Source organism: Erythrolamprus reginae, chromosome 12 (genome assembly GCF_031021105.1).
Source record: "Erythrolamprus reginae isolate rEryReg1 chromosome 12, rEryReg1.hap1, whole genome shotgun sequence".
Classification (NCBI taxonomy): Eukaryota; Metazoa; Chordata; class Lepidosauria; order Squamata; family Dipsadidae; genus Erythrolamprus; species Erythrolamprus reginae.
In genome coordinates, this window is record NC_091961.1 from 31796671 (window position 1) to 31811831 (window position 15161).

Here is a 15161-nt window from a genome sequence, read left to right on the forward strand (position 1 = left end):
GCCCTTGCCGACCGATAGAGCGCAAAGCACCGTTCTCGCTCAGCATCTTAGCGCTGGGTTTCTCAACCGTGGCAACTTTCAAACGTGGGGATTTCACATTCCAGCATTCCCCGGTTCTATCACGCTTAGTGGTGAATTCTGGGAGTTGGAAGCCCGCACGTTTTCAAAAGTCACCCAGGTTGAGCGACACCATTCTCGCCAATCCGTTGAGAGGGGGGGCGTGGCGTTTTCCCTGATGGTCCCATCAGCATCTCTCAGTAGACACCAAACCTGCAGAGAGGAATCTTGGCTTTGCTATGAAGGTGGCTTATTTGCCTTCTCCCTGAAGCCCTACTCAGGGGGCCCAGCAAACCTGCAAATCCGGGAATTATTAGGAAAATGGGCGGTTCAGGAAATATCAGGGAATTTGTGAAAAAAAACAACAGAATAAATCAGGGGGGAAAACAAACTGTATTAAAATATTTAAAAGTCATGTAAAAAAAACAACACGGATTGCGCTGCCTGGCAGAGTCAAGCAAAAATGAGCACAATTGTGGCAACAAACTTGCTTCCTCAGCTGCCGATATTTCTCCACGGCTTAGCCGTTCGTCTACGACCGCGCAAGTTAACTAGATCACAAGTTGCAGGGAAATGTCAGGGAATTTCGAAATGCTTTGCCTTTTCGGGGCTTTTCACCTTGACTGGGATTCCCCGGGACAGGTTGAAGAAAAACTAGCTGGGCTTTTTTTTTCTCTTGCCCAATGCGTGGGGTGTGACGGGAGGGTTCTTTAGCGCCTTTGTCGTGGGAATCCAGGCCGTTTGGTTTCTTTACCCTACAGGGTGCAAACGCAGGCTTGACGTTAGAGCAGGAGACAGGTTAAGCCCATCCCGCCGACATGTCCTGCTCCAACCATCTCCCTGGACTGCGGCTTCACTACTTCCTTCGAACCCAGAGCCGGCTTTGCCACCTCCTGTCCTCTCCTTGCCGGTGAAGGAAGAACGATTGCAAGAACCCCAAAACATCCAGCATGTTTGTCGTTGTGGTTGTTGTCTGGCCCTGCCTTGAAGCTTGTCACCTGCTTTGCGTTCACACAAATTGTGCTAGCCACCCTAAGGAAAGAAGGGGTGAATTGGGATTTTTTAAAATTTTTACTTTTTTAAATGCAAGGCATGCTTTTTTTCTGGATCCTAACGCAAGATCTTCCTCTCTTGGCTCTGAAAAGGGAGAGAAATACATCGATCTGAGGAACTGAAGAAAGAGACGGGCCGTTTCCTTTCAAAAAAAAAATTCCTCCTCCCCACCCACCCCATCCATTAAAACATTCACCCCACATCCTGTCATTCAGACACGCAAGTAACCAACAACCCACGGAAGGAGCCACTACTGGATATTGTGCGATCTTGCCTTCTGTCTTTTTCAAGGCGGTTGTGATTTTTCAAAGAAGACGACAAGGAAAAAGGTGGTTTGTGACATTGTTAATTTCACAGCATTTGTGTTAAAAGAGGAAAGTGGGCGGGCAGATCTGTGCTGTTCCATGTGTGTTGTTGTGTGTTTGCCTATTCCGGGTTTGGGTTTAAAAGTTGGCACAATTTAAGGACTGGCAAAAAAGCCAGTCGCATCCGAATGAAAATTTATTACGCTGTTCTTATTTGTAAATCTGGAGCACAGGATGATAATGGGTAAGAAGACGTTTTGTTTCCAGTTAAGGAGGTAAATCAAAACGTTCGTTTTAAAAAGCATGTCGAAAGATGGAGAATGACTGAAGTTGAACCGAAGACGTGGAATGTCAAATAATGAGAAAAATTAAAAAAAGGAAGAAGCACATTTGAAGTTTTTGTTTAAGGACACTCGCTGGGGAATTTGTTCGGTGAATACGTGAAATGTTTTTTCCGCGGTTCTTACTTAGGTTTAGAAACAAGGCGATGCTTTTCAAACTTGGCGACTTAACTCCGAAAGTGGAAAGACCACACGTCCTAAAAGTCGCCCAGGTTTGAAAAAACGCCGGGCTAAGGGAATATTTTGTTTTGTACAAACTGTACAGTGGCATATTCTTACGAGATCTCCAGCTGGTCCCCTCTTCCCTCCAGCCACAAAGAAACCCCGACTCAAGTTCGCAGCTTCTGCTGTATTTTTTTGGCTAAGACAGTTGGGCAGTGCCCACTTCTCCCTTGGCTGCAACGAGGGAAAAGTGGGAATTAGAGATGATATTCTTGGGTTTCTGTCCAGCTGAGCCCCTTGGAGGAAAAGAGATAGGCAGCTGCCACTGCCAGAGACCAGATATAGAAGATGATGTGTTTAGATGCTCTGGTGTGTTGATGGTCTTGAACGTCGTCTCAGAACTTATCCGTGCTTAGAATGGACAAGATCCCTCTGTGGAAATCAACTCAAGCTTTTTCTTTCTTTCTCCTTTCTTTCTCTTTCTTTCTTCCTCTTCCTTTTTTTCTTTTCCTTCCTACCTTTTCTTCATTCCTTCCTTTTTCCTTTCCTTCCTTTTCTTTCTTTCCTTTTCCTTCCTTTTTTCTTTTCCTTCCTTCCTTTTCTTCTTTCTTTCCTTCCTTTTCCTTCCTTTTTTCTTTTCCTTCCTTCCTTTTCTTCATTCCTTCCTTTTTTCTTTCTTTTCCTTCCTTTTCTTTCTTTCCTTTTCCTTCCTTTTCTTCTTTCTTTCCTTCCTTTTCCTTCCTTTTTTCTTTTCCTTCCTTTTCTTCATTCCTTCCTTTTTTCTTTCTTTTCCTTCCTTCCTTTTCGTCTTTCTTTCCTTACTTTTCCTTCCATTTTTCTTTCTTTTCCTTCCTTCCTTTTCTTCATTCCTTCCTTTTTTCTTTCCTCTCTTTTTCTCCTTTTCCCTTTTTCTTCTCTTAAGATCTCCAGGCTGCTTCCTGTTCTCACCGTTCAGAAATTTGAGGCTGGGAGGAAAGAGCCTATATGTCAGGGGGTGTCCATCAAAAGACTTGTAGACTTCCAACACCCAAAATTCCTCAGCCAGAATCCTGGGAATTGAAGTCCACAGGTCTTAAGAGCTGCCAAAATTGGACAACCCTACCATATAGTAAACACCTTGCTTGGAAATATTCCCACATCTGGTTAAAATGGGTTAACCCCCCCAAAATGTGAGGGACTGGTGTGCTTTACATGCACGTCAGGAGATAGCAGAATGGAAAACTTTTGTTGGAGATATACATATATTTTTCGTTGACATGTGTGTAAATTTAAGAGTGTCTGAGTTGCAGGGTTTTATATATATGTATATATATATAAATGAAAAATAAAGAAGCTAAAGAAGTGGTCAAGAATGGCCTCTTGTGTTCACGGTGATTGAAAAAGGGAAATTTCAGGGAACGATTTTGGTTGCTTTTAAATCAGCTGGGCGAAGAACGAGCGAGCAAAGGGCTTCATTAGGAACACTCTAATTATCAAGCAATTGCCACCAGACAAAAGCTGACTTTTGTTGTTCTGCAAGCCAAGTCTAGACAGGATTGTTCAACCACAGGAAATTTAAGGTGCAGGGACTCCAGCTCCCAGAATTCCCCAGCCAGCAAAGCTTATGGACATCAACTCCCAGAGTTCCCCAAGCCAGTATGGCTGACCTGAGGGATTCTGGGAGTTGAAGTCCACCAGTCTTCAAGTTGACAACGTTTGGAGATTCCTGCTCTAGAGCCATAGGTCTAATTCTCATTGATGCTGGAAAATCCATTCTTGGAAGACCCCCAAAAACCAGGGTGTCCGTACAACTTAAGCCCGGTATAAGGGGTCCCCTATTGCAAAAATGGATGTTGACATCAAACAAGCTGTGTGCTACAACAAAGAAATTTATTTAAAAATAAAAGTTTTCCTTTTGTTTCTCTTTTTTTTTAATCGACACACATGAAATTCCCTAAAGACCCCCTCCCCTCCCCACCAAGGTCTTCAGTCGGCCCCTTACCAGAATGAAAAATAAAAAATAAATAACATTAGTATAACCTCTAAAACATTAACAATGCATCTGCGAAACGAAAACAAAAAAAACCGAGGACTTTAGCCCAAATGAATCTTAAAGCTCGGCTATTCTGTAAGAATATTTACCTTCTGTTCTTACTCTTTACACGTCTGAAAGGATTAAATACTGCTAATATTTTTTTTTTATATTAATGATATTATAACTTTTTTTAAAATAGTGAAAACCTGATTCTTTTTTTTTTAAACACCAATATTACATTGGTTCTCAACCTTCAGGAGAAATAAAGCTACTTGTTATTAACCACTCTTTCCTACCCGACAGAGATAATTTATAATTTAGTTTAATCTCTCCCCAGATTGCAGTTTTAGTCCTAAAACATGGGAACTCTTGAATGTCATCCATCCAGACTGTTCTGCAAACTACAGATAATCTCCCTCAACGCAACTGCGTGTTTGTGACGTAGGGAGGAGACACTTGTAAGGAAAGAGATCCACTGTGAACCGAACAGGCACTGAACATTTAATCCACAGGAAACTCCTTGTCCACACACACAACACATACACACAAGAAATGAATGGAAACGTCCAAGCACAGTGCTCAAGAGGCAATGCAAGTACACCATCTCTGTCCCCTCCCCCTCTTCAGTTGGCCAAAGGCAACAAAACACCCCCAAAACTGGCCGGAGGAAGGCTCTGGACTAAGGATGTCCAACCATGGCATCTTGAAGTCTTGCGGACATTCAACTCCTAGAATTCCCCAGCCAGCTAGGGAATTCAATTCCAGGAATTGAAATACACAGGCCACCAAGTTGCCAAAGTTGGACTCTCCTGCTCCAGACATACATTGAAGGAACCAACTGGGTTTTGCTTCCCGGCCGATAAAGAGACTGTTTTACGAAGGAAACCAATGATGGAACACTTGGGGTCCCTATAGCTCAGAGATGGGCAACGTTGGCTCTTCTATGACAGGTGGACTTCAACTCCCAGAATTCTTGAGCTAATATGATTGTCTCAGGAATTCTGGGAGTTGAAGCCCACAAGTCCTAGAAGAGCCAACTTCGCCTACCCCTGCTGTAGCTACATTAAAGCAGCACCAGGGACCACCTGGGGCAGGAAACGCCAACCTTTCGTGGTTAGTAATGAAGAAGCTAGCCAAGAAGAGAGCTAGTTATGACTGTTGCTCATGCTAGCTGATGGACAGCCGCCATCTCCTTCCTTCCAAGCTACGATACACCAAGAAGGAGCTCCAGGGCTCTGCAGTCAAAGTTTCGAATCTAGTTTCAGATTCACCCTTGGGCGAGGACAGGATTTTCCCTATTGAAAAGGCACTATACATTTGGTTTTCTGTAAAATAATGCTTCTTTTTAAGAGGTGGAGGAAGGAGGGATGGGTGAAAGTCAAATGTAAAAGCAGCAGAAATGCAACTCCCCCCCCCCTCCCCAAAGGAACATTTTTGCCTGTACCTCCCCACCGCTTGCTGGACTGTGACATTCGTGGGGTTCCTATAGAAAGAGACGCTTCCAAAAAAAATTAAACGTCCCGATGAAATTTAAGACGGGAAAAGGAAGGAGAGCATGCAGAGGAATCCGACCGGCAGCGTTGCGTGGAGGAGCTTCGGGCTCTGCTCCCCTCTAATCCGTGGCCCGGCACCCGCCCACGGGAAAACAGATGCCTCTCCTTGTAAGGACGTGGGCTGATGCGAGGCGAAGGTCTCACTTCCAGCAAGGAGCGTCAACACAACTCCCCCGAGATCACACACCACCTTCACTCTTGAAAAAGAACTCGAGAGGCAAGGACTCCAGAACTGACCCAGATTTAACCACCATCCTGGAGAGAGACAGAAAAAGGGCTCCACCGATTTGCAAACCCGGGAAGGGGTGGGTGGGAGAAACAAAGCCACTAGAACAGTGATGGCGAACCTATAGCATGGGTGCCACAGGTGGTATATGTGGAGCCATATCTGCTGGCACACGAGCTATTGCCCTAGCTCAGCTCCAACGTGCATGTGTGTGCTGGCCAGCTGGTTTTTGGCCCACACAGAAGTTTTGGGTGTTTTGGGCTTCCAGAGAGCCTCCAGGAGAGATGGGGGAGGGCGTTTTTATTCTCCTCCAACTCCAGGGAAGCTTTGGAACCTGGATAGGGTGAAACACGAGCCTCCTAGGCCCATCAGAAGTTGGGAAACAGGCCATTTCCGGCCTTCAGAGGGCCACCCGGGGGCATGGAAGCTGTTTTCGCCCTTTCTAGGCATTGAATGAGGAGTGTGGGCACTTGTGCACGCTCTTTCGGCACCCAAAGGAAAAAAGGTTTGCCATCACTGCACTAGAACTTTAAAAATGAAAGTTCTCCTTGCGGGCAGAGATGTGGAATTCCCCTGCTTCTAGGGGCCACCAGCGTATCCTTCGCAGAGTCCTCTAAGCCAGAGGTCCCCGAACTTGGCAATTTTTAAGCCTTGTGGGTTTCAACTCCCAGAATTCTTCAGCCAACGTAGCTTGAAGTTGCCAAGTTTGAAGACTTCCGCTCGTAAGCTCAACCATTTTATCTGGAGTCACCTGCAGGCAGGACAATCGGACTGGCCTCACCAACTTCCAAGGGGGCAGCGGGCTTGGAGATACCTGTGAAGTCTCGGCCATCTTCTCAGTGCCTTCTGCTACCCAGAGAAGACCCTTAGTAGAAGGGTATTCCGCAAAAAAGCCCCTTCTCCAGCCACTTTAGAATGAAAGCATCCTTAATTAGCGAGGATGGAGTTAATGCTATTTAAAACACGGAAAGCCAATCATGCAGAGGACCTCAAGGGGCCTTGTTTTCATGCCAGGGTAGATGCTCTCGCCCTGCAGGTGATATAGAAAACCAGGGGAAGCAGATGAAGAAAGAGGAAAAGGGGGAGAGAGGGGAGGGAGAGATAAGCTTGCTGACTTTTCCTTGGAAAACCAAAACAGCTCCGTCGTTTTTCTTCCCTGAGTACCCAGGAAAAGTAACATCAAAAGCTTAAGCCAGGGCGTCACAAGGTCAGTGTTTTATGGACAACGGCCTTTCCAACAAAACACATTTGATATAACAGGCTAGGAAAAGGAGTGGTGTCTTTTCTGCCGTTTTTGCCGTTCCGCAGACGCCCGACCCCAAGTGCATTTTTACTACTGAGCAGGTAAGAGGTTCCAGGCAGTGCTACATACACCTTTTAAGTGTCTAAGGGACCATGCTTGTGGTTAACTTTTAGAGTTCTACAGGTAAATGGGGGTGGGGTGGGGGGTGTAATATGGAAGAGCCACAAGGGCAGCTCTGTTGACTATCCATTAACATCAGGAACGTTCACGAGGCAGCTGCTGTGGCCCAACCCAGCCCCCCCGGAGAACTTCAAAGCAGGAAAGGTTAAGAGGCTGCAAAGGTAGCCCTCCCCACCTGCCCTAACACCTTCCCCAATCCAATTTGAGAGCTGCCAGCGTCTACCACGCTGTGGAATCCAGTGTGTGGCATCAGGAAGAGGCTAAGCTTCCGTGGGAGCATTGAAAGTGACCACGAGAGAGGGGAGAGAAAGGTGGGTGGGGGAAAGGAAGGCGTCGAAACGCCTGTGGCTTCATCAAGACTCTGTACCCGACAGCAGAGGGGTCTCAGAAAGCCCGAGCCAAAAACATACAGCAGCAAAGAGGCCCACGGGTCGTATATCCCACCAGGGATGGAAGGGGGGGAGATACCTTCAGCATCAAAGTTGTGTATTCACAGCACGAGACAGGTTGACCAAAGCCTTCCCCGTATTCTAACGGCAAAGGAAACCGGTAACAGGTATATCCAAAGTTTAGCAGGTCTGTTCTCTCCCGTCAGAAAAGTGCAGGGGGGGGGGGTTGAGAAGAAGAGGGGGGGGAGGTATTGGATGGGCGGGCGAAGAGAACCCAAAGGGGAACTACATGAAGACTGCTGAAGACACACACACCTATCTGCTCCGTTTTCACGCCACTCGAAAACACCTGGACTTGCACAAAACCCTGATGTCCGAAATCTCGGCTGAGGCAGGACCGGAGCCTCTACTCAACTCCAGGCCGATGCGGGCAAAAGGCTGCCCGGGGCAGGTGGACGAACGCATGGGGTAGGGCCGAAAGAGAGAGAGAGAGAGAGGGGTGCTATGTGACCACGTGCGTGGGGGAAGCAATGGAGACAAATTCCCGGAGAATATTCTTGGCCATGTCAATGTTGTTGTGGGCGATGAGCAGGGCCTTCTGGATGTCCTGATATGCGTAACCTTGGCTCAGGAGGTTCTCGATCTCAGAGGAGAGCTGCTGCGAGGCCCCAGGCACCGGTCCTGCTGCTCCGCCGGCTTGTAGGCAGCTGCCCGCCTTCCGTTCAGAGTTTATTCTCCGGGGCAAAGGTTTCGGGGGCCTCTCGGGAACCTGGGAGACGTCCGACAGGTCTGCAAGAGAAAGCAGCACATAGAAACGTAGAAGATGGACGGCAGAAAAAGCCCTCCTGGTCCATCCATCCTGCCCTTATACTATTGCCTGTATTTTATCTTAGGATGGATCTATGTTTATCCCAGGCATGTTTCAATTCAGTGACTGTGGATTTACCAACCACGTCTGCTGGAAGTTTGTTCCAAGCATCTACTCCTCTTTCAGTCAAATAATATTTTCTCACGTTGCTTCTGATCTTTCCCCCAACTCACCTCAGATTGTGTCCCCTTGTTTCCTATTAAAAACACTTCCCTCCTGAACCTTATTGAACCCTTTAACACATTTAAATGTTTCAATCATGTCCCCCCCTTTCCCTTCTGTCCTCCATTGAGTTCATGGAGTCTTTCCTGATAAGTTTGATGCTTAAGACCCTTCCACCATTTTTGTAGCCCGTCTTTGGACCCGGTCAATTTTGTCAATATCTACATCATATATCAACATCAGACGTGGCTTTTAATAGGAAAGTGAACCCAAGAAGAAGGGGGCACAATCTGAGGTGAGTTGGGGGAAAGATCAGAAGCAACCTGAGAAAATATTATTTGACTGAAAGAGGAGTAGATGCTTGGAACAAACGTCCAGACATGGCTGAGAGGAAGGCTCGCGCGGCGGCATTCTGCAGAGTTTATAGTTTCCAAACGCTCTTCAAAGGTAGCCCCATGTAGAGAACATTGCAGTAGTCGAACCTCGAGGTGATGAAGGTCTGTTATACCAGTGTTTCCCAACCTTGGCAACTTGAAGATATCTGGACTTCAACTCCCAGAATTCCCCAGCCAGCATTTGCTGGCTGGGGAATTCTGGGAGTTGAAGTCCTAATATCTTCAAGTTGCCAAGGTTGGGAAACACTGTGTTATACAATAGAGGGCTGTTTCCTAGAGGTACCTGCTACCCTGTCCAAGAACGTGTGTGAGCACCTGTTAGAAGTTCGCCATCTAGAGAGGCACGGCCGAAGGAAGTGGCGGCATTGGAGATATCGGACAGTGTGCGACGGGAGGTGGAAGGCTGGGCGGACGAGCGGGGGACATCGTAACCGTCTTCCTCGTTCTCGGACTCCTCTGGACCGTTGGGGACATCTTCTTCAGCCACCATGTCACCTGCATCTGAAAAGGAGGAAGACTTTTCAGCACACCTTTAGGTCTCCGGTCTGCAGGTTTGTTAGGAGATGGTGTGCTTTCAAGAGGAGCATGGATAGCCTGAACCTCAAAGCTGAGCCAAATGCACAGAAATTAAAAATTGTGATGCGTAGCACATGGAAAAGCCGTTTTGCAATCCGACGTGGCTTAGTCAACAACATGGAGTTTTTTAGCTTTTATATATATATATAAATGCTAAAATAAGGCCGAAATAGATCTATCCCAGTCTCCCTTAATTTTCAAATTCAGCAAAAAAACCCATGTAACACATACAGATAGAATTGTCGGCTATCAATAAAATTAACTGCCTTGGAAATGGCCGTGGGTTGGGCCGAGAGGCAAATAAGGAGCTGTGATGTTCCTTCAATACACCAGGGTGATTCGACACAAAAATATGTAACCCTGCCCTGGTGCAGAGCTGAAGGGATTGGATACTGTAGCCTAGAGGATAATTCTCTGCCTTACAAGGCAAAGGTTGCAGGTTCAAGTCCCAGTGGGTATGGCCAGCTGATGAGGCCAAAATAAGGCCGAAATAGATCTATCCTAGTCTCCCTTAATTTTCAAATTCAGCAAAAAAAACCCATGTATATATATTTGTTTTCTTATATATATATATGTATGCATGTCACATGTTTTTGCTGAATTTGAACCCGAAGGGAGACTAGGATAGATATATTTCGGCCTTGTGGGGGGTGGGATGCAAAATGTTTATTTCTCCGGAATGTGTGTGTGTGTGTGTGTTTAACAGAAAATAATTGAGAAACACTGCACTAAATAAATAGAAATCTGGATCATCTTTGCAGCTGCAGGTTTTTTCATTCCACAGGGAGCAAAGACCTCAGAGAGCAAAAAGAACAATCTGTGGGAAGAATTAGCCTCTTCATTTTTCCTCCCTGCTATAAACTGCCCGAGTGAGCCTGTTGTGTCCATAATGGCTTATGCAAATGGCTCCTATTCTCCGAAGGGACTGCCCAATCCTTCCTCCATCCAAGGGGCAGAAGGAAAATGAGGTGTCAATGGCTCAGGAGGAATGCTTGTGTACTTTTTCCTTAGCAAAGAGAGAGACCGCATTTCCATTATTTTGGCTTCTTGCAATGTAGCCTAAACGCGATTTCATTTCCCAGGGAACTCACCGGACACGCCGGCGGCTTCAGAGGTGCACGGTGTTGCCTGGGACTGAATGTTGAACATTGCTTCGTAAGTCGTTCCCTCCATTTCCTGCTCGCCCTCCAAAACGCTGAGCAAAGAGAGAAAGGAAAGGCGTTGGGTTAAACTCCTGCTCAAAAGTTCAGCACAGACATACAGGTTACTTCCGTGCTCCTTAGTTTTGAGTCTGGTCATCCTTGCACCAAGGAGAGCAGCATCCTTTGGATCAGGTGACTTTTCAACTCCGTGCCAAGCCTCAAACCATTCCAGCTTACAATGTCGCAGGGAATACAAAGGCTGGCTGATTTCGCTCATAACTAGCAACACTGCAACCGCAGGTAAGACTTATACAGTAGTCCCTCACCTATCGCTGGTGCGACGTTCCAGACCTGGCCGCGATAGGTGAAATCCGCGATAGGGAATTTATCGACTGATAGTACTTATTTAAGTATTTATATTGTAATTGATTGGTAAGTTTTCATTGTTTTAAGTATTTATAAACCCTTCCCACACAGTATTCATTTTAGATACAGTATTTAAATACAGTATTTACAATTTTAGATTATTTTTTTTTTTGAAAAACCTGCCGATCGACTTCCTCAGAAACCCGCGATGAAGTGAAGCCGCAGTAGGTGAAGCGCGGTATAGTGAGGGACTACTGTACACTGCGTCACAACATTTTTTACAGTCCTCTGAAAGCAGTTTATAGAATCAGCCTATCCAGCAATCTGGATCCTCATTTTTTCCGACCTTGGAAATATAGAATTCTTTATTGGCCAGGCGTGATTGGACACACAAGGAATTTGTCTTTGGTGCAGATGCTCTCAGTGGACATAAAATAAAATATACATTTGTCAAGAATCATGAGGTACAACACTTAACGATTGTCAAAGGAGTCAAATAAGCAATGAAGAAACAATCAATATTAATAAAAATCTTAAGGAGACAAGCAACAAGTTACAGTCACACAGTCCTAAGTGGGAGGAAAAGGATGATAGGAATGGTGAGAAAAAAACTAGTAGTAATAGTAGTGCAGACTTTGTAAATAGTTTGACAGTGTTGAGGGAATTATTTGTTTAGCAGAGTGATGGCGTTCGGGGGAAAAACTGTTCTTGTGTCTAGTTGTCTTGGTGTGCAGTGCTCTGCAGCGACGTTTTAAGGGCAGGAAGGTTGAGTCCACCTTGAGCCCATCAAGATCGAACTGATGGCAGTCGGCAGAAAGTAGCCTGCAATACTGCATTTTCTCCACTAGTCCTTTCAAATCGGAGCCTCTAAAATTCAATCACAATCACACACACACTAGGAGTAAAAAAAATGCAAGGACCTCCTCACCGTGAACCAGGATTCATTTCCAAAGGCAGCTTGGCGTCGGCTTTCTGTCCCCCACAGCCAGGGGGCACCAGAGGCAAAGAGGAAGGCGACATGTACTCGGAGTCTTCGTCGTTCCCAGAGGCCTCTCCAGAGAGCAGCTTTGGGGCAACCAATGACCTGTGGAGGAGAAAGTCACGCAGGCTTGCAAATCTGCGACAAAGGGCAGCTTGCTGCTCTCTGCTGATGAAAATTTTACAGCGAAATAAAGTTGTTTTTACATTGCCTTCTCTACATTGTCCTCTTTTGTCTGTTTTTTTTTAATTTCCATTTTTCTCTATATTGTATAATTTTCCCCTTACAGTATAATATTCATATTATATATTATACTATATATTGCTCAAAAAAAATAAAGGGAACACTCAAATAAGAAATCCTAGATCTGAAGGAATGAAATATTCTCATTGAATCCTTTGTAATGTACAAAGTTGAACGTGCACAACTGCACAAAATTGACTGTCATTCAGTGTTGCTTCCTAAGTGGACAGTTTGATTTCACAGAACTTTGATTTACTTGGAGTTGATTTACTTGTGTTGTTTAAGGGTTCCCGTTATTTTTTTGAGCAGTGTATATAGTATAAATAATATAGTATATTATTCATATAATATTCCCTGTTTATTCTGCAATTCCATCGTCATTTTATTCATTTTTGCACATTCCAGTATCTTTCTGATTATCGTCTGTTCCGTTGGTATATTTACTTTTTTTCCAATTTTGTGCAAAACTCAATCTCGCTGCCGTAAGTACATGGATTAGAAGATATAAATTTGCCTTTTTATGATGCCCACTGATAATACCTAGTAAGTATATTTCTGGTTTTAGTTCATAATTTAGAATTTCTTTCAACCAATTTCTAATCAAGGGCCAAACTTTTACTGCTTCTTAAAGCGAAATTTGGAAAGTCTTTGGGTTCAATGTGTCAAACCTTCCAAAGCTTAGTTTTGTGACTTGCAATGCTCAGAACTGCATCGCAATGACACTTCGAAAATAATAACTGCACACATACACACACACAATTCAAAGTGTTGGTTATGACCTATAAAGCCCTTCATGGCACCGGACCAGAATACCTTCGGGACCGCCTTCTGCCGCATGAATCCCAGCGACCGGTTCGGTCCCACAGAGTTGGCCTTCTTCGGGTCCCGTCAACTAAACAATGTCGTCTGGCAGGACCCAGAGGAAGAGCCTTCTCTGTGGTGGCTCTGACCCTCTGGAACCAGCTCCCCCCTGAGATTAGGATTGCCCCCACCCTCCTTGCCTTTCATAAACTCCTTAAAACCCACCTCTGCTGTCAGGCATGGGGGAACTGAAACATCTCCCCCTTGCCCATGTTGTTCTGGTGTTTGATTGATTGTGTGCTTGTTTTTTATATATTCTGGGGTTGTTTCTTATGAATTTTTTAGCTTAAAATTGTAATTGGATTGGTGGGTATTGGATTTGTCACTATGTACTGTTTTGCCATTGTTGTGAGCCGCCCCGAGTCTGCGGAGAGGGGCGGCATATAAATCCAATAAATCTAATCTAATCTAATCAAACACACACCAGGCCACCAGGTCTCACACTGCCTTAAGAGAGAGGTACATCTTACATTAGATTATTCTTTTGTCGAGATCTGATTTAACCCTATTTTAAGTCTCATGATGTTGAACTCAACCTTCACGGGGTTTTCTCCTATGTACAGTTGCCCCAAGCCACCCTATTAAAATAAAACTACACCTCCAACCAGATTTAACTAAGCAGCTTAGCCTAAAATCGCCCACTCCATTTTGTGCGTTCCCGCGCTAGAGAAAGCGACGCCTTCGCTACAGAGAAGATCAGAAACCAAATGAGGAATCAGATGCCAACCGGAAACTCCCCCCATGAGTTTCTAACTTTGAGTAACCGATTGGGAAATTCAACCCTCTACTGATGTCACAACAGTCTTAAAAAATTTTCCGTGGCTGCAGCTTCCTTGAGGACGCAACTTACCTTACAGAAAGGGAATAGATGGCATTGGCAGAAGAGGAGGGTTTGATTTTAGAGTGCTCGCTGTCTAAGCCAGCAGGAAGCCCGAGTTGATTCTGCAAGAAAACATCGCATCAGACGCCACTCGGGGGATACGGCTTGGAGACCAAAAGAGGTATGTTTTAGCCACAAAATAAGGCCTAGTGCATCTTTTGGAGCAAAAAATAATCCCAGCAACCGATTAGGTCCCACAGAGTGGGCCTTCTCCGGGTCCCGTCAACTAAACAATGTCGGTTGGCGGGCCCCAGGGGAAGAGGCTTCTCTGTGGCGGCCCCGACTCTCTGGAACCAGCTCCCCCCAGAGATTAGAACTGCCCCTACCCTCCTTGCCTTTCGTAAACTCCTCAAAACCCACCTTTGTCGTCAGGCATGGGGGAACTGAGATATCTCCCCCGGGCCTATACAATTTATGTATGGTATGTTTGTAGGTATGTCTGCTCAATAATGGGGTCTTTTAAATATTTTAAATTGTAAATTATTAGATTTGTTATGAACTGTTTTATTGTGTTGTGAGCCGCCCCGAGTCTACGGAGAGGGGCGGCATACAAATCTAATAAATAATAATAATAAAAATAATAAGGCCTAGTCTTATTTTTGGAGAAACACGGTAGTTAGAAAAAAGGCACACTTAGGCATCACCTGTTAGCTTTTAGCCAGTGTATCAACTCTTCCTCTCAAGGAAGACATTACGGCCACGTGGGCCCAACTATTTGGTCAGCACTTGAATGGCCTGAGGAAGTAGCAAGGGTCTTGTCCGCTTGAGCCACAATGGCAAAGTGGTTAGTGTACAGGAATGCAGGCTACCTCTGGTGCCTGCCGGTTCGAATCTCACTGGCTCAAGGTTGACTCAGCCTTCCCTCCTTCCGAGGTAGGTAAAATGGTGAGCCAGATGGTTGGGGGAAAGAGGCTGACTCTGCAAAACTGCCTAGAGAGAGCTGTGAAGAATAGAATAGAATAGAATAGAATAGAATTTTTTATTGGCCAAGTGTGATTGGACAAACAAGGAATTTGTCTTTGGTGCAGATGCTCTCAGTGGACATAAAAGATATATTTGTCCAAGACTCATGTGGTACAACACTTAATGATTGTCACAGGGGTCAAATTAGCAATGAAGAAACAATCAATATTAATAAAAATGTTGCTATAAAATATAGCAATAGC

General features: G+C 45.2%; 2 protein-coding genes across 3 annotated transcripts in view; one reads left to right on the plus strand and one right to left on the minus strand.

Moving 5' to 3' along the window:
- Positions 1 to 3267, plus strand: part of MCAM (melanoma cell adhesion molecule) — a 39815-nt gene extending 36548 nt beyond the window's left edge. The window contains exon 16 of one of the 2 annotated variants that reach the window (XM_070765481.1): positions 819 to 3267. In XM_070765481.1, the coding sequence (XP_070621582.1) occupies positions 819 to 860 (42 nt within the window). In that variant the 3' untranslated portion in view covers positions 861 to 3267. The remainder of the gene's footprint in view (positions 1 to 818) is intronic. The other variant, XM_070765480.1, reaches the window with a different exon arrangement.
- A 501-nt stretch (positions 3268 to 3768) lies between these two features.
- The window catches only part of CBL (Cbl proto-oncogene), a 48536-nt gene continuing 37143 nt past the window's right edge, over positions 3769 to 15161 (minus strand). Inside the window, exons 12-16 of the mRNA XM_070765479.1 lie at positions 13966 to 14057; positions 11961 to 12116; positions 10616 to 10719; positions 9264 to 9449; positions 3769 to 8312 (exon numbers count right to left, since the gene is read on the minus strand). Coding sequence (XP_070621580.1) covers positions 8026 to 8312; positions 9264 to 9449; positions 10616 to 10719; positions 11961 to 12116; positions 13966 to 14057 — 825 coding nt within the window. The 3' untranslated portion in view covers positions 3769 to 8025. The remainder of the gene's footprint in view (positions 8313 to 9263; positions 9450 to 10615; positions 10720 to 11960; positions 12117 to 13965; positions 14058 to 15161) is intronic.